The sequence below is a fragment of the Nannobrachium achirus genome (genome assembly GCF_963921795.1).
Source record: "Nannobrachium achirus genome assembly, chromosome: 6".
Taxonomy (NCBI): Eukaryota; Metazoa; Chordata; class Actinopteri; order Myctophiformes; family Myctophidae; genus Nannobrachium; species Nannobrachium achirus.
The window spans coordinates 63,713,569-63,739,110 of record NC_137815.1 but is presented as its reverse complement, the minus strand read 5'-3'; the positions used below and the strand labels follow the sequence as shown (position 1 = coordinate 63,739,110).

Here is a 25,542-nt window from a genome sequence, read left to right as displayed (position 1 = left end):
GTGAAACAGCAGACGGCGCGGTGCCTGCAGCGCTGATGATCCGGATGTGGGGTTTCATCCAAAAGCCAAGCCTATCCTCTACTGCAGCGGCCTCCTCCTCCTCCTCCTCCTCCTCCTCCTGCCCCCAGGCGTGGAGGAAGGTTACAGGTCATCTTCAATATGAAGCCCGTTCATCCCAGAGATGTGTCTCAATCTGACCTCTAACCTTAACTCTTGGCGTGTGTTTATGGGAACACGATAGACACTCAGGGACGTGCAGAGAATGTTATGAGGCAGGGGCTGAAATTTCTAAAAGGGCCTTTTGGTGAAAATATTGAAAATAGCAGGCCTCCTTGCAGCGTTGTGCATGAGCTTGGAGGTCGGCCATTTTCGGTTCACACATAACCAAGCATAAACAAGTGAATACTGGAGATGTGAGGTGTAATGGCATGGATTTCTTTTTTTTCAAAGATTTGTTTTTGGGCTTTTTTATAGGACAGTAGACTGATAGGAAATGGGGAGAGAGATGGGGAATGACATGTGGCATAGGTCGTCCGGATCGGGAATCGAACCGGCGACGCCAGCAGGCATCATAGCCTAGTATGTGGTATGCGCCTTGACCACCAGGCCAGCGGGCGCCCCAATGGCATGGATTTCTACACAGAGAGGGCAATTCTTTCAACATAAGATGCTGCATTCAAGTTCAGGAGAGTTTGGACAAGGCAATTCTCTTGAATGCTGCCTGCAGGTATGGCGTGGAAAGAGGGGCATTTGCATTTCTTTCACCGTAGTAAAAACTGCATCCATGGTCTGGAGAGGGCACTTTTTTTACAGACGGATAAAAGGGCAGGGGCTCAATCCCCCTTTCATGTCTATGTGTGCACGACACGTGGCTGACGATAGACCATTTAAGGAAAATAGCAGCTGCCATATGATTGTGGTATGAATCCAAAAATCCTTTGCAGTTATTATACGTAGCTAAAGGGACTTTTAGCACAGCACAGCATTTTAAAGGTTCGGAATAGTAGTCGCTTGTGAAAATCCTTAATAGGCTTATATGCGGTTCTGCGTCTGAAAGGTTCAATATAGCAGGGGTGGGTGGGCGGGGGGGAGCGTTATGAAGGAAGACACCCTGAGAGGACATTGTTCCTCCGTCAAGCCCTCCGCAGCACCTCTGCTGCTCATTGCCAGGGGGGGGAAAGGGGGGTCTCTCTCACCATGGTGGTCTCCAGAGTGAGCGCTTCAAGACCAAAATGGATAATGGTATTTCCCCTTCATAGACCACAGCTTCCACTGTGAGGGAGAGCACGGCTCGACTTTTTTCAACCTCAGTGCCCGCTCGCAGTCTCGCACACACATAAGCACACACACGCACGCACGCACGCACGCACGCACGCACGCACGCACGCACGCACGCACACACACACACACACACACACACACACACACACACACACACACACGTACAGGTATATATATCTCACATTTTTATTTTTCATTATACTTTCTTCCCTAATTTTAAGTATTAAAGGGACAATTTGCCTTTTATATCATGCATGGTTTGGGTGGTGTCATTGGTTACTTGGAGGTATACAGTCTACACCAGGGCCGGCTGCAGGATGAAATGACTAAGGGGGCTTTGGAAAATTGTGAGGGGGCACATATTTCTTTATATAGGCTAGTAATAATGAACATTAATTTTATTATCTATAATACCTACAACAGATGCCAGTTTTATTATAATAAAATATAATAATAATAATATTCAGACAATATTTGTGTTGTTTTTGATATTTTCTTGACTTAACATATATAAACTGAGGGGGCACAACTTGCAACTAAGGGTGCAATGCCCCCCCAGGCCCCCCTGTAGCGCCGGGCCTGGTCTACACACCCACATTATGCTGGCATTATGATGTCTTAAGTCCAACTACAGCATCCTATACTCCCATTGTAATATGTTCATCTCACACCTAATTCAAGGCTTGGTGAATAAGTGCAGTGTGACAAAAAATGTGCATTTACTAATGAATAAATTACCAATAATTATTATGTGACTTGGACTATCCAGTATCCACATCTGTAGCTTTAAACTTTCGATAATAAAGTCATATAGAGTGAATGTATATCCCCAATCCCCCACAATGTAAAACCCACAAGTTCAAACAAATCTGTACGACGGGTCCTTTTACAATCTCAGAGTTAAAGTGAAACTTTAAAACATACACTGACTTTACAGGTCTATCAATCTTTGTTCTGTGGCATATTTATTTTGGTGTGTTTTATCCTGTATATAGTTAATTTAATGGGATCCCAACTTTCAGCAGCTGTCACGGATTCTCCTAGGGAAACTGAATTTCAGTCTTTGTGAGATGTGTTACTAGACACCTTTACAAACACATTGGTGAAGGATTTTTTTTGGTAAGGAATTTATTCCAGGATATGACACTGTTTCTGAAGATATCCCCCGACTATAAACTGACACTTTGAAATTGGATTTTGCAGTGTGGACACTCAGGAACAGGGGCAGTATTGTCATTCTGAGAAGAAACAGGTTGAAATCTCACTGTTTTCTTCCTTACAAAGCTGATCTGTAGGCAGCATAAGAAGATCACATTAAGGTATTTTTTTTACTTCCTCCAGAAAATCTCATTATCCCTCCAATTATTTTTACATCCCCATGTGAAAAGATGTCTTTCTTTTCGCTGTTAAAGCCCCTTATGAAATACTGTCACCCAGTTACTGGCTGTATGATGTGATTCATCGAATTGAAGACTTTTTCTCTTAACCCATTAAACCCGGGAAAGCATCCATTTTAGATTTCAACCACTTTAACCATTATGTTATACTTTGGCTGTTAGCACGGTTTTGTAAAATCATCACATTTTGCAAATCTTTATTATATTTAAAGCGAACATTTTTAACACTTCCGATGCGCCGTTATCACGCGTCCAGGGACGTGTTAGCTGGTTACCATGATAACCAGGTAAACAGGTGCTGCGGCGGCTGGTGGTGAGCGGAAAAACTTCATATCCCATGATGCAACTCGGCCGCCATCATCAGGAAGCGTGTAATCTCCTATTCATTGCTGCTGCAAAGAAATGGCTTCATCTCGGAATCTTTCTCCAGAAACGCTTTAATTGCAGAGAAACACTTTTTTTCACGGCGACACTGGGCCGTGACGGTTGGCCGCGGTTAGAATTTATAATTTCTGTGTGATAGTAAACATCCCGGTCTACATCCGGATTTAGTGAATTTCCACAACATGGACGCAATCGTGGCTTCCGGGGTACTTCAAAATAAAGCGCCGTGAATGACGGCACTCTGTATCCAAATAATTAGAAAAATGATGGCATCTCAAGTGTTGACTAAAATCTTTGTTTCTGGTGAGTCCCTGGAACAAAATATTTTGACATGGGGGTCCGCAGCCAAATCCATATAATTCTGGGGGTCCTTGACATGAAAACATTTGAGAACCACTGATATAGCCAACATTAGGGCTGTCACAATTATTACATAATCGCCTAATCGCAATTATTTGACATAATCGTGTTTATTATTCGTAATCGTCATAATCGTGTCCATGTTTAAAAATGTTCATAAATAGTTTTTAAAGTAAAGAAATAGTGGAAATAGCCGAGTGACAATTAATTAAAGTGTCATAATCATGACAACCCTAGCCAACATACGTTTTTCGTTTAGAACAGGGGTCTTCAATGTTTTCAGGCCAAGTTGAAGGACCCCTTAGCTGAGAGAGAGATGAAGCAGGGACCCCCCCCCCCCCCACAACCTGTTCACAGATTACATATAGTTTCATTGTTTGACAGCACAATCATCAGTGTATTTTGGATTCATGACTATTTTCAGATATTTAATCACTTGAACTCAATACTTAACAAACTTGACCTTTCACTCTGTACTTGGTAAGCTCTTTTTCTCCTCTACACCAAACCTCTTTGCCAAAAATAACCTATCACACAAAGATTTGGAGGGTCCCGGACCCCTTGTTGAAGACCCTTGATTTAGAAGACAATCGGCTTCAGGTCTTAATGGGTTCAATTTGAAGTTCTATATTAAGATAGTAATCATTGCTTTAGAGTGTTTGTTGTTCAGTAACAGGGGTCTCCATCTCTCCTGCTCTTTTGTAAACAGAAAATATTTTCTTAGGTGGCTTGCGTATTTAATCCAATCAGAAAAGAGTACACGTATCCAATAGCGTCAGTTCAGAAAAAGCTAAGGTATGGCAACATGACTGGTGTCTTGAACGCGCGCGAAGGCATGCGTTCAAGACACCAGGCATGATTAATTTATTTTGAGAAGTACATTTTCTTTTTTCCCCCGTTTCTACGGTTTCTGGCAGCCTGGAACAGTTGTTCAAGTGCAGCTAAACTTGGCATGTTAGTAAACGTGCCACAATTAACAATAATGCATTGCACCTGTGCAGCTGACCTGCGGAACCTGGGAATATACCATCTTGTCAAGATTGGGGAGAATAAAAGTGTGGAGAATATAATTATAAAACCTTGTTGAAGTGACCATTTTGTAAAATTTTGCATTTGTAGTTATTTTACTGTATTTTATTTAACAACATAATAACCAGCACAGATAGACAAAGAGACATTCATGTATTTACATTTAAAAGTAACTTTTATTTCCCCCCCTGGACCCAGGGTATGGCAGCTGCACACACCCCTGCCATACCCAATTGACGCCCCTGCACGTATCCGCTTCAAATGTAGTGTTCCAGTTCCAATTTTGTCTGCTCACTTTCACTTGCACTTGGTGTGCTGAACTGAAAATGTATTTTCTGTTTACTAAAAAGCTGAGACGGGGAGAATCAAATTTTAACCAGAATCATATCATGTGTGAAAATATGATGCACAATGTGTTTTTGTGTGTTTAGAAGGCACTGGAAAATCCCCGCCAGCTGACGTGAAACAACTCGTTTCAGCACGTTTTACAAAAAAAAAGGAAAGAATCGGCTGAATTGTTCCCTTTAAAACTACAATCTGGGACTTATTTAAACGAATAGAACCAATCTGTATGGTCGGGTATGTTAATGCATAATATAACTAGCACATCTGCAGTGGTTGGAGGAAGTCTATTTATTTTTTATTCACAATGCTGTATACTACATAATTGTATCGTTTTTGTGAATAAAAACAGTTGATAAGAAAGAAAAAATATCTTCACTGCCGGGCAGAAACCTCGTATCTCCAAGTTTCAAATTTGAACGTTTTTTCACCAAATACAGCCCTGCTTCATTATACAAGGCTGTTGCACAAAAGTAGTGAAAACAGCCGATCTACATGCACACAACGCCTCGCGGTTTTGTAGATGTTTAAATCATTTTAAAAATGATAAACACAAAACACACAGTTTTGGTCATTCAAGGTTTCCACCCGTCAACGACGATATAAAACCTATGGATTCCAACTTTAAATACCGGTAAGACAGAAGTTAGTAGATTTTCTTATTTCTTTAAAAGCAAATTGAGATGACAAAAAAAATACCCACATTGACTCATTAAAAACTGACACTGATTCTAAACATTACAGTAGGTTAATGATAGTGCTGTGTGTGGATGTGTGCAGGGACGTGCTGGGCCCCTGATTCAGCCCGGGAAAAAGAGTTGGAGAGGCCCTCATTGCGTGCTATAGAGAGAGATCTATCTCTATAGCGCTGCTGCTACTTCGTCGTTGTCGGGTGGAAACCTTGTATGTCCAAAACCGTTTGTTTTGTATTTATCATTTTAAAAATGATTTAAACTAGTGAAAACAGCCGATCTACAAGCACACAACGCCTCCCACCGCGAGGCGTTGTGTGCTTGTAGATCTGCTGTTTTCACTACTTTTGTGCAACAGCCTTGTATGATGAAGCAGGGCTTTGCTTTGCGAAAAAATGTAAAAATATGAAACTTGGAGATTTGAGGTTTCAGTGACGATTTACTTTGTTGACTGCCCAGCCCCCAAAATGGAACGAAGGCCGTCATTTTATAAAAAAAAAATCCCTAATGGCCGGCCTGGACCAGCCGGGAATGAACCGGCCGTTCGGGAGTTGTCCCGCTTTTGGCCAACATCCAGGGACGTGGCCAGCACGTCCCTGGATGTGTGTCCCAGCAGTGCTCAGGAGTACGTCTGAAGTGTTGAAATGCCTCCCCGAGGGAAGTTTGCATATCTGAGGTCTGATCTCTGGAGCTAATGGTCCCTAACGTAAACACACCAAGTCCTTACAAGCAATTATTTCTTTCATAAAACGCACCCCCGTTCACTTCCAGCATTTAATTGCGGTTAAACAAATGACTTGCAGGGTTCAGAATGCACTCTTCTTTACGACGAGTGGGTTGTGTGTTTGCACGGTGCGGTTTTTTAGGAGAGCATTTGGAAGAATGTGTCTGTGTGCTCTTGTTTCCCCGGGGCAAAGTATAAAATAATATTATACTTCTTGGACAAAAATGCTTTATTTTCAACTGATAATCCCATATCTTTTTGTCGAAGGATAAATTATGTGTGAGAAAGTTTTAGGATTGCCGCGTTAAGTTGATTTGTGTGTTGTTGCGACCGTAGGTCGCATTTACTACCAAAACCTCCACCGGCTGTCTGTCAGTGAGTGAGTGAGTGAGTCAGTGAGTCCGTCACACTTTTGCCCTGCTCATATCTCCACAACCGTTGCCCCCATCCATGCCAAATTTTGCACACACACTCCTTGCCTGCCAAACTACAACCTCCAAGGACCCCCGGAGCCCCAGGGACCCCCAGGTCCCTGGGGGACCCCCAGATGTAAAAAATGACCAAATGTGCAAAAATGACCAAATGACCACCCCAACGGGGCTGCTCGCGGGGAATTCCCGGGGACCACCGACTCCTGGTGCTCCAGAACGGATGCAAAAGTGGTGGCGCCCCCAGTGGAGGACCCCCTGCCACTGCAGCGCACATAAAATGCCGTAACTCGGGCTAGGAGCGTCCGGGAGAGCCGGGGCCGGTACCTATTCGTCCGCCAAGGCAACGCGGAGACCCCACCCCTCATTTCTCACATGGCCCTATTCTAGCGCCACCTACAGGCCGATTTTTAAAACACATTTTTGGACAATGCTCCTACAGTTTTTGCCCTAAAATCACGAATATCACTACACAGCATGTCTACACTCATGTCATCAACATGGATCAGGAAGATTTTGGAAAAACAAATTTTTGCCCTATTTGTGGAGATAAGCCACCTACGGTCGCTTATCTCCCGATTAGGGAGTCTTACTGGTACAGTATATCGTCGCTGTAGCATAAAAAACCTCATATGGAAACCTTGTATGTTTACCTTACATTTTGTCACAAGCTCTCATTAACTCATTGAGTGCCAATCCCGAACTAGTTCGGCTTTATTAGCGTATCGCAGTGTGCCGATCCCGAACAAGTTCGGCTTTTAAAAAAAAAAAAAAAAAAAAATTTTGGAAAAAAAATTTTTTGATTTTTTTTTTTTTTTTTTTTTGGACCCCATCAAATCTGGTGAACATGATTTCAATCGCGATTTTGCATGTTCCACCCCCATACAACCCCATCTAACATACAGGGCAGCCATGTTTGTTTACATAACATGTAAAACATAATGGCGATTATCTCAAGAATGCCTGAACGGATTTCCAATCGGATTTTTTTGTTTGAAAGCTGTGAACAAACTGCACAAATCCACTCCAATGCAATCCAGGATTGCATTGGATTTTTTAGAGCTCATTCTTCTCTGTTTTTTCCCATGCATGAGGTGTGCAAGGTTTAATCATGGCTAAGTTGACGAAAATAAGGCTTCTAAAATGCTTGGTAGCCAATAGCTAACTTCAAGCTAACTTCATCCTCTTCCTGTACATGCACAAAGGAAAGTGTTCAGGCAAGTCATGGCTGCAGGGCTTCTGCATATACCTGCATATACCAGCATATCTCTATGGGATTTTCTCTGGTCACTGGGCGCCCTCTAGTGGTGAATAGTTAATAGTTTTCTGACACACTTAACCACTTTCACTTTGTTAAAAAAAATTGCCAATTACAAGCTTGTAGATCAGCTATTTTCACTTTTGCGTGTCGCTTTTTTTTTGTATGACGAAGTAGGGCCTTAATTACCCCAACAAAATGTAAAAAAGTCAAAATATATGGAGATACAAAGTTTCTGCCCAACAGCAACGATATGCACATGTGTGCCTGTGCATAAATCTGTGTGTGTGTAGTGTGTGTGTGTGTGTGTGTGTGTGTGTGTGTGTGTGTGTGTGTGTGTGTGTGTGTGTGTGTGTGTGTGTGTGTGTGTGCAGGGGCGTCACAAGGGTGGTGGTGGGGGGGGGGGGGGAGTGGGACTGAGTTACTAGGGCCCAAGGTGAAGGGGCCTGTCTTTAGCTACTGAAAAATAGCAGATATACAAGCTCACAGCGCGGCACCGAGGGCCGCGCTGCGAGCTTGTAGACTGCTATTTTTGAAAATGTGTACAAATCTTTGAATGTATGTACTTTTTAAGCGAACATTTGTAACTCAAATTTTGCTTCTGGGGGTCCCTTGAACTAAATATTTTGAGATTGGGGTCCGTGGCCAAATACATATCATTTCGGGGGTCCTTCACATGAAAATATTTGAGCACCACTGACATAGAAATGTAGGTTTTTCAAAAAACCTTAGAAGGATTTGAAATATTCAGACTTCTTTTCTCGCAGCGCTGTGAGCTTGTACATCTGCTATTTTTCAATAGTTGAAGCACAAAATGTGAGTGAATCCTTGTACCCTGCAGGGCCCAGAATTTGGTGCGACACCCCTGTGTGAGTGCGTGCGTGCGTGTGTGAGTGTCTGCGCTCAATGAGCCACTAACTAAAACAATAGTAGGCCAGCATTTGAGAAGGCGGGGGTGATGTCATGCTGCTGATGTCATGGTCTGTGCCAGTAGGCAGGATGTGTTTAAGGTGGCTAATCGCTGCTCCAACTCCGCAGCGCACCGTTTGCGGAGCGGAGACCTCCTCGGCTGTTTCCAAGGACAAACACTTTGGGCCACACTGCTGTCAAAACACTACAATACTGGAAAGCTCCTCCAGCAGGAAACCATGGGGTCTGCCCCTGACCGCCATTCTTCTGGAAAGTTTGAGAGTTGCTCCGGGCGGTGTGTGGAAAGCCGAGAAAAAAGCTACATTTAGTGTTTTATTATCATCACTACTAGACGGGGAGTAGTAGACAGTGAAGTGAGTGGACAGATAGCTAAATGATCTCAGGGGGCGTGGGGGTTTTGTGGAACTGATGACCATGTCGTCGTTGTCGGGGGGAAACCTTGTATGTCCAAAAACCATTTGTTTTGTATTTATCATTTTTTAAATGATTTAAACTAGTGAAAACAGCCGATCTACAAGCACACAACGCCTCGCACCGCGAGGCGTTGTGTGCTTGTAGGTCGGCTGTTTTCACTACTTTTGTGTGATGGCCTTGTATGATGAAGCAGTGCTTATACTTTGCGATTTTCTTTTACAAATTTCGAACTTGGAGATACAAGTTTTCTGCCCTGCAGTGACGATATACCAGTGGTAGTTAAGTCATGCATTAGTGAGGCTCTCTACCCTTTGTGTGTGTGTGTGCGTGTGTGCGCGCGTGCATGTGCGTGCTCGTGCAATAGCTGCTGTGGTTTTCCGGGCAGTGCCGTAACAAGCTTTTTCTTGTGGTCGGCACATGTGTGTGATTTAAACGGGGAGCCAATTTGAGCCTAGAGTGTGGTTCCCCCCACACACATTGGCATGTATGCCAGACTTGACTTAAGTCGTGTTTAGATCAATCACTTCTCTCATGGAAGCTGGAGTTTTGCTATTTTCGACGGGGTGCTTCCGTGATGTGGGCAGATCGAGCAACGTGGATCAGTGAGCTGTTTCATTCAACAGTTTTGACAGACTGTATAACCAGTAACCACTGACCCGCAGGCCATCTGATAAGCAGCCTGAATTTTGGCACACATATATACTGTACTGATTTTCTCCCTATCAATCAAGAGCAGTAGACTATTATTATTTTACAGCAGTAGACTACTATTATTTTACAGTGTGTGTCCACTTGGAAGGCAATGAACCATTTATGAATCACAAACGTTTAGCCTGGTTTTGACAAAATAAACTAAAGCCTCCAACAAATGCGGGTCCAGAGCATTTCACCCCATCTCTATTAGAACTGATAGATAGATTGATTGATTAATTGATTGAAGTTTTTATTGACAAAAATGCATATATCGGAACATATATTTTATATATCTGTCATAAGAATAAAACACTCTGAAATCAACTAATCCTCCATCTTGGATTCATATCACTCTTCCAACCAGTCCACCTCTCTTTCTCTTTCGTGTCTCTTAGTTGATCAGGATCCTGACATCATACTTCAACAGCATCGAAGGGAGTTCCGCTTTGACTTAGCCCGTATCCCAGAAGGAGAGGCCATCACGGCTGCAGAGTTCCGGATTTACAAGCACCACATCCAGGAGCGCTATGAGAACGAGACCTTCAGAGTGGCCGTGTACCAGGTCGTGCAGGAGCCATCAAACAGGTGAGACCAGACGATTATAAAATTGGTCAACTGCAGGCTGTAGTTAAATATCCTAGTGCAGGGGTCTTCAACAGGGACCCCTAGGTGGTCCCCAGAGTTAATACAGGGGGACCTCCAAATCTTTCTGTGATAAAAACATTTTTTTTCTCCTCTTTTATGTTAACCACTTGAACCCTAGCGTCCATATTCTGAGAACTTTAGCCAAAAATAGCAAATCTACAAGCTCACAACGCCCGCGCTGCGAGGCGTTGTTAACTTGTAGATCGGCTATTTTCGGCAAAGAGTGATGGTGTAGAGGGGAAAAAGAGATTATTACAGTTTATTAAGTATTGACAGTTCAAGTGGTTACATATCTGAAAACACAAATTGTCATGAATCCAAAATACACTGATGATCATGCTGTCAAACAATGAAACTAAATGGAATCTATGAACAGGTTGTGGGGGTCCCTGCTTCATCTCTCTCTCAGCTAATGGGTCCTTAGCCTGAAAACGTTGAAGACCCCTGTCCTAGTGGATCAATGCATAAATATGTTTTTGATACATGATCTTATGTTAGTGAAAAACAAGCCGGATAAGCCAAATGATTTAAATAGGCACCCTGTGCTGACATAAGCTTGTCTAATGTGTGTGCACCTATGTAAAATGGTACTTAGACTTGTTTATACACTGACCTGTGTGCTTTAGCCGAGTTTGTCTACACGGGGTTACTTCTGCTGATGTTATTTCCAGGTCAGCTTCTCACAGCTCTATAGTAGCAAGGGTGTTTACATAGACATTAGTGTCAGTGGCAGACACCCAGTCTCCAGTAACCCTTTACACCGTCAATTGTAATGGAACAGAAAACATTCTCCCAGAGAGGCTTGCGTGTATCACATGGAACTCCAACCACTAATGATCCTTATGACGGCGTTCCCGTACATAGGCGCTTGTCTATATGTCTGCTTGTGCTTATCTTTGTATTTCTTCTTTAGATGTTAATCTGCCCGCCACTCTCAGTGTCTCTCTGTCTGTTGCTCTGTTGCACCAAAACCACATCAAGGATTAGCATACCAGATTTAAAGACTTAAGAATGGTTTGATTCCGCAACACCTCCTATATTGTCCCAATACTCATTATATACACCTCCACCATCCTCCACGTACCATCTCTAGTGGAACGCTCCTGTATTGACATATTTTATAGATGCTAGTTTTTTTTTTGTGTGTGACGTGTCACTTATGAGCGTTGAATGTTTCTTGGTCACTTTATGTATATAGGTATTCTTCTTTTATTTTGACTGCTTTTCAATACTTTATGTTTATATTCTTCTTTGTATTGTGCCTTGCTTTTTTGGCTGTACACAACAGTACTCTTTTTCTTTTTCTTACTTCTTTGTAACTTGTAACCTTAAACTGCTGTGCTGCCTCTGGGCAGCACAGCAGGTACCTATCTATCTAGGTACCTGTCTATCTTTACTGGTTATATTATACCTATCTATCTAGGTATCTATCTATCTTTACTGGTTATATTATACAAATCTCTACTGTTGGGCAGAAACCAGAAACCACCTAAATTTCCTTTTCAGGGAATTAAAAACATCCAGCTCAAGTGGAGTTGGTTTTGTCCAAAGCGCTTTTTTAATACTTTTCATCATTCACATTTTTTTTAACCAACACACAGATGTTAAGGGTTTTCAATAGAACTGATTTATGAAAGAAGGAAAAAAAAATCTAAAATCTGAAAATGGAGTTGCTGCCGGACAGCAACGATTTATTATATTGTGTAGAGCATGGGTCTTCAACGTTTTCAGGCCAAGGACCCCTTAGTTGAGAGAGAGATGAAGCAGGGACCCCCACAACCTTTTCATAGATTCCATATAGTTTCATCATTTGACAGCACAATCATCAGTGTATTTTGGATTCATGTCAATTTGTGTTTTCAGATATTTAACCATTTGGACCGTCAATACTTGATCAAGTTGACCTTTCACTCTGTACTTAGTCTGCTCTTTTTGCCCTCTACACCAAACCTCTTTGCCGAAAATAGCCAATCTACAAGCTCACAACGCCTCGCGCTGCGAGGCGTTGTTCTCCGAATGTGGATGCTAGGCTTCAAGTGGTTAATATAAAAAAGGAGAAAACAAAGTTTCTATTACTCAAAGATTTGGCGGCCCCCCTGTAGTAACTCTAAGGACCCCCTAGGGGTCCCGGACCCCCTGTTGAAGACCCCTGGTGTAGATGGTTGCTAATCATATTATTTAGATAGATGCCAGGTTTAAGTTAATACATTTCGACATTTATCATCTACTGAATGCCAAAATGCACCATACAAGTATCTGGTCTTTCTCCTTACCTCCTCCTGCTGTCAACAGTTAGCTTGTTCAGGGGAGACAATTGGAGACAGCCGATTCAGGGATGGTGTAGTAGAACAGCCGATTCAGGGATGGATGGGGCAGTAGAACAGTTGAGGATGTGTCCGTTCTGCAGGGGTGTCACACCAAATTCTGGGCCCTGCGTGCTTTAACTATTGAAAAATAGCAGATATACAAGCTCACAGCGCGGCACCGAGTGCCGCGGTGCGAGCTGGTAGATCTGCTATTTTTGAGAAATCGTGAAAATGTGTGCATTTTTCAAAACTATCCTTCTAAGGTTTTTTGAAAAACCTATGTTTCTATGTCAGTGGTGCTCAAACTTTTTCATGTGAAGGAAGGACCCCCAAAATGATATGTATTTGGCCTCGGACCCCCATGTGAAAATAATTCGTTCCAGGGACCCCCCAGAAGCAAAATTTGAGTTACAAATGTTCGCCAAAAATACATATATTCAAAGATTTGCACACATTTTCACGATGTTTCAAAAAAATAGCGGATCTACAAGTTCACAGCGTGGCATAGCTAAAGTATTATAAAATAATTAAGGCCTCTCCACCTCGGGCCCTAGTAACTCAGTCCCACTTTTCCCCCCCCTTGTGACGCCCCTGGTCCCTTCTATGACGATGGGGTTTAAGGGCAATACCATTGTCATTTACAAACACGCTCCTCCATGCAGACGAGCAGACTGCTGAACAAAGCTCACTCCCCCCCACCCCCCAGGCCCCACGGTCTGCAACTCAATCTGTAAATGAAGCCATTGTCTGGGAGCGCTGCCCTAAAGCATATACCAGTCTAGGAATCCTATCAGTGTTGGAATTTTTCATCTGAGATGATAAGAGGGGTTCTAATAAGTTGACTGCTGTTTGAGATAGCCTGGAGTTGGGAGTCATATCTCTGCTTAGGGATTTCCCCTTGGCTTCCAGGGTCTAATTGTCTTCAACTACACATAAAGAAGGTAAAGAACTTGTGATGTATGGGTTTCCTCAGCTGTCAGAGCTGATTTTTCACCACGTCGGAACCAGTTGATGATTATCGTCACTGTCGGGCAGAAACCTTGTATCCCCAAGTTTCAAATGTGTACGTTTTTTCACCAAGTAAAGCCCTGCTTCATCATACAAGGCTGTTGCACAAAAGTAGTGAAAACAGCCGATCTACAAGCACACAACGACTCGCGGTGTGAGGCGTTGTGTGCTTGTAGATCTCTTATTTTCACTAGTTTAGTTCATTTTTAAAATGATAAATACAAAACGAACGGTCTTGGACATACAAGGTTTCCACCTGATCCACGTTTTCAAACCCACAAACGGGGACCCTTAAATGAATGTGCACATTCATGCGCTCGCACTGTACACTAGGGCATTAACGACTTGTGATTTTTGCAATACAAGTCGACTTGACTCAGTAAAAAGTTGAGTTGAAGTCGACTTTATCGTTTGATGACGTCATCACATCACACACGACCCCCCCAATTATTTTGAGGGGTCCCCAGATGATTAACTTAATGTGCAACACTGTTTTCTCACTCAACTGTAAACAAACCAACATAAAGTTTAAGTATATAGAGGGTATCTACACATTTCTAAAGTGCCAATTTAAGGACTTTTTAATACCTCTAAAATGACAAATTAAACATTGTCCAAATTGTCAAATATATAGAGGCAGAAATTGTGAAAATAGCCGATCTACATCCTCACAACGCCTCGCATTGCGAGGCGTTGTGAGCATGTAGATCTGCTGTTTTCACAATAGAACCATGTTATACCAAATGTAATGTAGCACTGTAATATTGGATCATTCCGTCCTTGACAATAAGCAATCCTACTGTTTAAATGCTGTACAGACGCACACATGGAGCAAAAATAATGATAGAAAAAAAATACAAACTTCGACATTTTCGACTTTCTCTGGTGGGAGTCGACTTGTGTAATGAAGTCGACTCAGTCGACTTGTCGACTTTTTCGTTAATGCCCTACTGCACACCCATTCACTTGCACATGTATGTGCATTGTGCACCACTAGAAACTCGCGCCGCTACGCGGCGCTCCTGTCTAGCCGCCCTCGCCACGTTGTTAACGGGAAAAGCTCTGAGAAATGCAATACAATAATTACCTTTTTTAGCTGAAGCAGCATTTAAGGTCGTCATTGCAGGATTGCAAAGGGAGTCCTCCCTCCTGTGTCTTGCTAGTCGCTCTCTCTCTCTCTCTCTCTCTCTCTCTCTCTCTCTCTCTCTCTCTCTCTCTCTCTCTCTCCCTCTCTCACACACGCACACCTCCCTCTGTTGTAATTCGATACACTGCTCCGCTCAGCTCCACTTCTCTCTCTCTCTCGCTTGCCCGCCCCCCCTCCCCTGTTGCCTCCTCTCTCTCGTGCTTAGCGAATGAGCGGACGGCATAGGGTTATGGGCGGTATTAGAGTTCTACCGACATACATCTGATCTAGCTACATCTGATCTAGCTATGAGTTGAAGTCGACGTGAAGTGGGCGTGAATGGGCTTGGAAGTGGGATGCGGCTCTTAAAGGAATGTATATATAAGATAGTTGTCTTCATGACTGAATTCAACTGGATACCGAAATGCATTCGCGTTTCCAGTTGAATCCAGTTGGTGCACAAACATTCAATAATATGCATTGTTCATGTTTTCTGATTGGTCCGGTAATAGTGTAGCTGTAGCCTGACACTCAGCCTGAATTGACATTTCGTTTCACTCCATTATTCAGTCTGAACGTGCTTTCATCCGCAGCCGTTTCTGGGATGGGCGTTGCCCAAGAGGCAGTCTTCTGCGATTGGTTCACCGCCTGACCAATCACAACAGTAGTATAATGTGCAATGACGTAGTGTTGTTATGTGGCTGGCTAGTGGCTAGGCTAGCCTGTTGCTTGCTTGCTACTTGCTAACCAAAGAAACAGGCAGAATAGGAGCGCTACGAACTAGTAATCAAACACAACAATGTCTGCTACTGATGCGACGCGATGTTTATGTTTGGGAATGCGCGGTACGGTCCGGCGGCGGCGCTGGACCGCACATGAGTTCTGGGAAAACCCCACCCACGCTGCTCACAAGCCCCGACGTCATCGAGTTGAAGCGACACTGATTCGCCGGACGGATTTCCAAACGAGGAAAACAGCTTCAATGAGATCACTCCCAGACCTGCATCGCCGAAACATATATTTAAAGGGGTGTGGCTAGCAATTCAGGCCTGGAACCAGGCAAGTAATAGTGTGCATGTAGGCCTAAATGAACAGAACATGCTGATTAAATATCTTCGCTGAAAACAACTATTATTTTTTGAACTGTGGTGAAAACCGGGACAATTTAGTGGTGAATGATAAAAACCAGGACATGTTGGAATCGGGATATATCCGGCCAAACCGGGACGTCTGATCAGTGATCACCCTACCCTTGATGTCGGCCAGAGCTACAACCTCATGCAGAAATTGATTTAGTTATTTTGTCTTAACTGTCCCTCCCCAGTGAAGTGGCACTGTTCCTGTTGAACCAGCGGACCGTTTGGGCCACTGAGGAGGACTGGCTGGTTTTTGACCTGACTGCCACCAGTAACCACTGGCTGGTCAACCCCGACCAGAACCTGGGCCTGCACCTTGTCCTGGAGAACAACAAGGGTGAGTCACTATCATGGAACCGGTCGACATGGGCCAGTTGTTAGAACACCAGTCGACATGGGCCAGTTGTTAGAACAGTCACTATCATGGAACCAGTAGACATGGGCCAGTTGTTAGAACAGTCACTATCATGGAACCAGTCGACATGGGCCAGTTGTTAGAACAGTCACTATCATGGAACCAGTCGACATGGGCCAGTTGTTAGAACAGTCACTATCATGGAACCAGTAGACATGGGCCAGTTGTTAGAACAGTCACTATCATGGAACCAGTCGACATGGGCCAGTTGTTAGAACAGTCACTATCATGGAACCAGTAGACATGGGCCAGTTGTTAGAACAGTCACTATCATGGAACCAGTCGACATGGGCCAGTTGTTAGAACAGTCACCATCATGGAACCAGTAGACATGGGCCAGTTGTTAGAACAGTCACTATCATGGAACCAGTCAACATGGGCCAGTTGTTAGAACAGTCACTATCATGGAACCAGTAGACATGGGCCAGTTGTTAGAACAGTCACTATCATGGAACCAGTAGACATGGGCCAGTTGTTAGAACAGTCACTATCATGGAACCAGTAGACATGGGCCAGTTGTTAGAACAGTCACCATCATGGAACCAGTCGACATGGGCCAGTTGTTAGAACAGTCACCATCATGGAACCAGTAGACATGGGCCAGTTGTTAGAACAGTCACTATCATGGAACCAGTAGACATGGGCCAGTTGTTAGAACAGTCACTATCATGGAACCAGTCGACATGGGCCAGTTGTTAGAACAGTCACTATCATGGAACCAGTCGACATGGGCCAGTTGTTAGAACAGTCACCATCATGGAACCAGTAGACATGGGCCAGTTGTTAGAACAGTCACTATCATGGAACCAGTCAACATGGGCCAGTTGTTAGAACAGTCACCATCATGGAACCAGTAGACATGGGCCAGTTGTTAGAACAGTCACTATCATGGAACCAGTCAACATGGGCCAGTTGTTAGAACAGTCACCATCATGGAACCAGTAGACATGGGCCAGTTGTTAGAACAGTCACTATCATGGAACCAGTAGACATGGGCCAGTTGTTAGAACAGTCACTATCATGGAACCGGTCGACATGATGGGCCAGTTGTTAGAACAGTCACTATCATGGAACCGGTCGACATGATGGGCCAGTTGTTAGAACAGTCACTATCATGGAACCAGTAGACATGGGCCAGTTGTTAGAACAGTCACTATCATGGAACCAGTCGACATGGGCCAGTTGTTAGAACAGCGCAACCAAAAGCAGAAAGTCCAAAGGCCTTAAAGGAGTAGTTCACCCCCAAAATGACTTTTTTTTCTAATGATTACTCACGCCATGGAGACTTGAGTTCAATAATATTTTTAGTTTTTTGTTCCATTACTAAGACAAAAATGTGATTACAATAAATGTACCCCCATTCGTTCCGGAAGTAGGGGACCCAAATCGATTCGGGTCCCCAACCGGAATCAATGGGGGGAAATCTCCATGGCGTGAGTAATCAATAGAAAAAAAGTCATTTTGGGGGTGAACTACTCCTTTAAAGGACAACTTTGTTTTTTTACAACAAGGGTTCAGATTTTAGATAGTCATTAGAGAAAAGAAAATATGAGTTTTAAAATGTTTTCATTTACTTCTTTCTATCGTTTTAGTGATTTTAACGATTTTGATTTGCATGCATGCCCCTGAGGTTGGGGGCATGCATGTAAGTGGCTAAATATGTATTTTTAGACACAATAAGCCCATTCCCAAGATGTACCACAATCTTTCATGGGCAGATGTGAGTTATGGGGGCTGGTGTAAATAGTAACAAAGAAATTGCCGGCTTATTGAGTCTAAAAAGACATATTTAGCCACTTGTTACGCATGGCCCCACCCACTGGAATCAAAATACTGAAATCGCTAAAACAATAGAAAGCAGTAAATGAAAACATTCATTCATTCATCTTTTCTTTCTCTAATTACAATCTAAAATATTGTTTGTAAAAAAACAAAGTTGGCCTTTAATCCACTGTTTCCCAAACACTGGGTCGGGACCCATTTGTGGTTCACAACTCAAGTAAAAATCCATTTCCGCTTCCCCCCAAAAAAAGAATTCTTTACAAATATATATTTTTAAATACATTTTGAAGCAAGCAAACACATGTAAGAAATGCCATGAATAAATAAAAAATCACACCCGTGTGAAGTGGAGCTGTGTGTGTGTGTGTGTGTGTGTGTGTGTGTGTGTGTGTGTGTGTGTGTGTGTGTGGATCATGTGTACCGATTTTTGTGACATTTGAAGAAAATATGTAGGAAAAGGAGCAAAAAGTGTGTTTTGGAGAAAATTCAAGATGGCGGAAAATCTATCATGACGCAAATGGGCGTGGCCTATATGGGGAGATGCGTCATGACCCAAGGAATCCAGGGAAAAAATATTTTTAATTTTCCGACCTACGGTTCAAGAGTTACAGGCCAAAACGTAAAGTGGGGTGTTATGGCGCCACCATGCGGCCAAATGACACAATTATTTTTTATTTAATCCTTGAAATCATTATGAACCTCCTCTCCAAGTCTTGAAACTCTAGCCCCTATGGTTTGCGAGAGACAAATAATTGAATGTGAGTTTTTGCGATTCCCATTATAAGTCAATGGGGAAAATTAATTCACTAATAAATTAATATCAATTAAACTATTGAACCTTTCTCTTAGCAAGTTACTAGCCCACGACTCCCGAGTAAGCCGGTCGATTTGACATATGGCGCGAGTGTGTGGTGGCAAAACTGTGGGACTAGTAGCGTGCCGAAGTTTAGGAAGTTCAGGCTACATACAGACACACACACAGACCCACAAAGCTACGTTTAGGGAGCCTGTGTTTCACACAGCTCCAAAAATATAATTAAGAAGTAGTGAAAATAGCCGATCTACAAGCTCATAACGGTAACGCGTTTTGTGCTTGTAGATCGGCTATTTTCACTAGTCCTGGGCAAAAGTCTTAATTTCTTGAGCTAAAAAGTTTGGGAGCCACTGGCTTTAATAGGCCTAGTACTACCCCCCCACATCCTGTGGTCACAATGCATTTCACATATTGAGCAATTCTTTAAAGGGGTCCGTAGCAGAGTTTTTCGTTATGATTGTGGTTATGGTGGTCACATTAGGATGAATAGAACCATGACAAACCCCGAGGACGCATACATTGTCATCTCTACAGGGGTGTCACACCAAATTATGGGCCCTGGGTTCACTCATATTTTGTGCTTTAACTATTGAAAAACAGCAGATATACAAGCTCACAGCGCTGCACCAAGTGCCGCGCTGCGAGCTTGTAGATCTGCTATTTTTAAAAAATCTGTCTGAATATTTCAAATCCTTCTAAGGTTTTTTGAAAACCCTATGTTTCTATGTCAGCGGTGCTCAAACCTTTTCATGTGAAGGACGCCCAAAATGATATGTATTTGGCCGCAGACCCCCATCTCAAAATATTTAGTTTCAGGGACCCCTCAGAAGCAAAATTTGAGGTACAAATGTTCGCTGAAAAAGTACATATATTCAAAGATTTGCACACATTTTCACGACTTTTTAAAAATAGCAAATCTACAAGCTCGCAGCGCGGCACCGAGTGCAGAGCTTGTATATCTGCTATTTTTCAATAGCTAAATAATGAAGGCCCCTCCACCTTGGGCCCTAGTAACTCAGTCCCACTTTCCTCCCCTTGTGACGCCCCTGCATGCATCTCTAAGAGTTGGTTTAACAGAAACTCTTGTCCTGCCCTCTCTTGTCCTCTGTCTCCCTCTGTAGGTCAAAGTGTGAACCCCAGGCTGGTAGGGCTGGCAGGTGGCAGTGGGCCCCAGGACAAGCAGCCCTTCATGGTTGCCTTCTTCAAAGCCACAGAGGTGCGCCTCCGCAGCGTTCGGTCAGCCCATGGTCACAAGGGCCGGCACTCCAACCGCAACAAAAGCCAGAGGACTGCTCAAGACGTGCTGAAGGCAGTAGAGGCTGCAACAGGTAGGCTAATGCCATTTTAGTTTTTATTTAAATAAATACGTTTTCTTGTTTTGCCCTATTGCTACAGTAGCCTACATTGTCATTTATGACACTTGACTACTTTACCTTTTCTCTTTTCTTTGTGATTGGTTCTCATAATATGCGAACAAGACTTGGTTTAATGTACCAGTATGCCCTGATAGTGTGGGGATTTAAGGGGAGCAAATGCTAATTTCGTGCAAATTTGTCTTAAAGCGCAACATTTTGCACAGATGTAGCCCAGGGCTTGCTCTAATGATTTAGCTAGGGCGCCCGAGCCGACGACCTTCGGGGTCGCCACAGCGGCCAAATCAAGTTGGCCTCCCATTGACTTTCTATACAGGAGGAAAATACCCAGAAAAACATTATTTTTTCTGGGTATTTAAGTAGGATCTGATGGGTCTAACTAGGGGTTTGTCATGATGCTGAATCCATTGCAGGCATTTGTTTTGCACAAAAAACATTCCTTGGGCTAGAAATGGCCTCAGAAAACGATGCATGTATGGGTGAGCATTCATGTTAGTCGGAGGCCTTAGGGTTTTTTTTCTCGTGCTAATCAGTCTAAAAGTGCAGAATTTTGCACAGATGTAGCCAGGGGCGTTTATCCGGTTTTGGGCGATTTTCATTGGGGTTTTGGGTGATTTTTCCCCACACAATGGTATAGCAAGCCAGGAGCAGCAAACAGCTCCATAGTTAGCACACACACACACACACACACACACACACACACACACACACACACACACACACACACACACACACACACACACACACACACACACACACACACACACACCAAAGATTGTTCTGTTCCCACGTTAGATTCAATAGGCTATTACTGACAGAAAAAAATGCACAGCGGTTTTGCAAATAAGTCATGCTTTTTGCATACACAGCGGCAGCATTGTAAGAAATATATGTCTCCAAGGGGGAAGGAGGGAGAGAGAGATACCTTTTTAAAACCCCCCTTTATCCGCACGAACTGTCATGATGTCAATGTTGCATGCAATGTTGTTTACATATGCCTGGAGCCTCGCGGTTCTGTATTGAAACTGGGAGACTGCTTCCGGAAGGAACGTAAGCACAATGGTGGGGGCCAGTGGGCCTGGCAATATTAATAACCCCATATTACTTACCGGTATGTCACTGTAGGCTAATGAATGTATGGAGACAGTGAGTCTATGGGAACCAAGCTGATAATCATTGGTCTGATATTCAAAGTCAGCCCGGCCAGCAAAAAAGGTGGGGGGGATGAGTTCACGTTTTTATGAAAGTGGGGGTGTTCCGTCGTGCTCACAATGAATGGTGGTGACGCCCCTGGATGTAGCTCAGGGCATGCTCTAACGATTCAGCTAGGGCGCCCGAGTCTGCGACCTTTCTAGCCCAAGGAATGTTTTTTGTGCAAAAAAAATGCTTGCAATGGATTCAGCATCATGACAAACCCCAAGTTAGACCCCTCAGATCCTACTTAAATACCCAGGGTATCTGGGTATTTTCCTCCTGTATAGAAAGTCAATGGGAGCCCAACTTGATTTGGCCGCTGTGGCGACCCCGAAGGTCGTCGGCTCGGGCGCCCTAGCTAAATCATTAGAGCAAGCACTGGGCTACATCTGTGCAAAAGTTTGCGCTTTAAGACAAATTTGCACGAAATTTGCATTTGCTCCCCTTAAATCCCCACACTATGAATCTCAAATAAACACAACTGTGAAAAAAAGAAAAAGAAAAAAGTTTCACGTGCCCTTATAGAAATCCATTTGCATTACGGTCACGTTTGCATGTTTTTCAATTCCAGATAACCTCGGCAACTCCAAACAGGGGTGCAAAAAGCATGAGCTCTATGTCAGTTTCAGAGATTTGGGATGGCAGGTACATACAATACAATACAATTCAATATCAATACATTTATAGTGTCATAGTTTTATCTGATTTCATTTCAATGAGAAACGGACGGACGATGATGTGCTGCTATGCTCTTCCTCCTGTCAGGACTGGATCATAGCACCAGAGGGCTATGCTGCGTATTACTGCGAGGGAGAGTGTGCCTTCCCTCTCAACTCCTACATGAATGCCACCAACCATGCTATTGTACAGACTCTGGTAAGTGAATGTCTCTGGTGGCAGCCACGCTCTATTCTTATAGATCAGGGGTCTTCAACAGGGGCTCCGGGACCCCAAGGGGGTCCTCAGAGTTACTACAGTGGGGCCGCCAAATCCTTGTGTGATAAGATAATCCCTTTTAAATCCTTGAATAACTTGAACCCTCGCATCCCTATACTCTTGAGGAGAACTTTAGACAAAAATAGCAGATCGAGGCGTTGAGAGCTTGTAGATCTGCTATTTTTGGCAAATAGGTTTGGTGTAGAGGTAAAGAAGAGCAGACCATGTACAGAGTGAAAGGTCACGTTTACTAAGTATCGGCGATTTAAGATTTTAAGTGGTTAAAGGAAGGGTAACATAACGGGCACTACTTTGTGTCAATAGAACAGTGACATAGTTGTGAATATATTTGCCAATGCAACTATACCCTGAAAGGGTTAATATTGGGAGCTGTAGGAAGAAGGAGGTCCCAACTCCCGAGGCACCGCCCAGCCGCCTCGGAATGTGACGAGCCAAAACAGTGCGTCATCTGTGGGACACGCTCACGTGACCCAGTGTTAAGTGGATGGGAAAAGGCTGTGGGAATTACGCTATTGTATACTTTAATAATAAAGATAAATACATAACATTGTTAATGACCATGACCAACGATCTGAATTCTGTCCCCTCGTATATTATTTTATTAATTTACGTGACTGATTTCGCTATATTCATATTGAAAACAAGTGCTTGCAGTCGCGAGGGGCGTGTCTTGACTCGCTCCAGGCTTGCTAGAGCGGCTACTGGAGCTCTGCCCGGCCCAGCGGCCGGGCTCATCCGTGGGTAGAACTAACAGAGGAGAGGGGACTCGGTGTTTGGTTATGGAGGTTTTTTCCTGTTTTTTTACGATGACCAACGATATGTATGCTATCACACGTTGTGTTATGTTTCGTAATTGATGGGACTGATTTCGCTGTATTCATGCTGAAGCACATGCAGCTCGCACGAGTCTACAGTCGCGAGGGGGGGGGGGGGGGTCTTGACTTCGCTCCAGGCTTTGTGGATAGCGGCTGCTGTTCGCTGTTCATGCCGCGATGAGAGGTTCATGTGCGGGATGAACAAGCCATTGTGACTCGGTGATTTTTATGGAGCTTTTCTTTCCCGGGCCGTTTCTGGGACAAATCATCATGACAAAATAAGATAAATAGGGGACAGCCGGACAGGGCGACTATTTGTGAGGATAAGTGAATAATAATTAGAAGATAGAGTTAAAATAAAACATTAAACCAAGCACTTTGGCCGAGGCTTGCGCTCGCATCTACGCTCGGGACTCGTGTGTAAAGTATAAGTAGCCAACATTTACTCAAGTACTAAACCAAGCACTTTGTACCGAGGCTTGTCATCATTGTGAGTGGATGAGAGCCGCTCGCCCGCTAAAGTAACTAAGTAGCCTACATTTACTGAAGTATTGATTGTACTTTGAGGTGGAGATAGCCTTCTTCTAATCGGCTCGCCTGCAGTCGGTAACTAAGTACGCTACATTTACTCAGATACTGTACTTACGTAGGGCCCTACACTTTTGAGGTATTTTTACTTTATTGGAGTGTTTTACATTTCAGTACTTTTATTTCTACTCCACTTCATCTCAAAATAAATCATTGTAGGCTACTTTTACTCCTCTGCAGTTATTTAAAAAAAAAAGTTATTAAAAATACTTTGTTTAATTATTATTACAAACCATTCATTAATTACTATATATACATCGGCCATTTGAAATTAGCCGATCTACAAGCTCACAGTGCGTGACAGACATTTTCTTGTAACGGTTTATTTCTACATTGTAGTATCGATACTGTTACTTGTTGATACTTTTACTTGAGTACAAAATATGAGTACTTCTTCCACCGCTGCGCTGTCAGTCCGTGCAGCCGTGCTGACAAGGAAACAGCAAGGGGGGCGTGTCCAGCTTGCATTTCACCGAGACAAGAGGGCAGGAGAGAGTCTCTTGTTTACGTCATTTTCACGCGACAACTTTATTTCCGAAGTTATTTCCCAAAATGGCCCCAGTTGGTCTTATTAATTTATAAACCTCAAATGTAACTATATATTTCCAAACTAATATGACTCAAATATATGTTAAAAATACTTAGGGGGACCTTTAGAGACATGTGTCACTGTCAACAGTTTTACAAGGCAAATTTCATGGTGCCTACACTTTAAGTGATCTCCATACCGGTATATGGCAATAAAGGGGATTTGGTTCCCATGACATCACAGTGATGTCAGAGCGTGAGAGTCAATCAACAAAAAAGACAAGCGTTACCCAGACAGACAGACAGACAGACAGACAGACAGACAGACAGACAGACAGACAGACAGACAGACAGACAGACAAACATACAGACTATCCCTTTTATGCCCATATATGGAGATCCCTGTGATGCCAGGGGTGTAATAATTGTGACAGGCCTATAACTGTATTATGGGATTGAATAAGTCTGAATACGGTTGCATTTATCTCTGCCATGACCTTCTCCTGCCACACAGGTGCACTTCATCAACCCCGAGACGGTGCCTAAGCCATGCTGTGCCCCTACCCAGCTCCACGGGATCTCGGTGCTCTACTTTGACGACAGCTCCAATGTGATTCTCAAGAAATACCGCAACATGGTAGTGAGAGCCTGCGGCTGCCACTGATTGACATTTTGTCTCCCATGCGTTGGGGCTGAGAGACTAGAAGTGGGGAAACCTGAGAGAAGAGGACTTCCTGCCTTGTCTAGAAAAAGCTGTTGCCACCAGCTTTAAGCTAGTGAACTGTGAATCAGGAATCATGATCTCTTTATTGCCGAGTATGTGGTCGACGCAGAACTACATAAAGGGTACGTGGACTTTCAGGAATCTTGTGAGCCATGGATAAACTATGCACTGTATACTGTTCATAAAGTACAGTATTTAC

General features: G+C 43.4%; 1 protein-coding gene across 1 annotated transcript in view; it reads left to right on the top strand.

The window, feature by feature from the left end:
- The window catches only part of LOC308287241 (bone morphogenetic protein 7-like), a gene marked incomplete at both ends in the record, with an annotated part of 28,813 nt that extends 3,530 nt beyond the window's left edge, over positions 1-25,283 (top strand). Inside the window, 6 exons of the mRNA XM_080728356.1 lie at positions 10,328-10,517; positions 16,342-16,490; positions 20,286-20,492; positions 22,303-22,376; positions 22,497-22,607; positions 25,134-25,283. Coding sequence (XP_080584482.1) covers positions 10,328-10,517; positions 16,342-16,490; positions 20,286-20,492; positions 22,303-22,376; positions 22,497-22,607; positions 25,134-25,283 — 881 coding nt within the window. The remainder of the gene's footprint in view (positions 1-10,327; positions 10,518-16,341; positions 16,491-20,285; positions 20,493-22,302; positions 22,377-22,496; positions 22,608-25,133) is intronic.
- Positions 25,284-25,542: the final 259 nt, after the last annotated feature.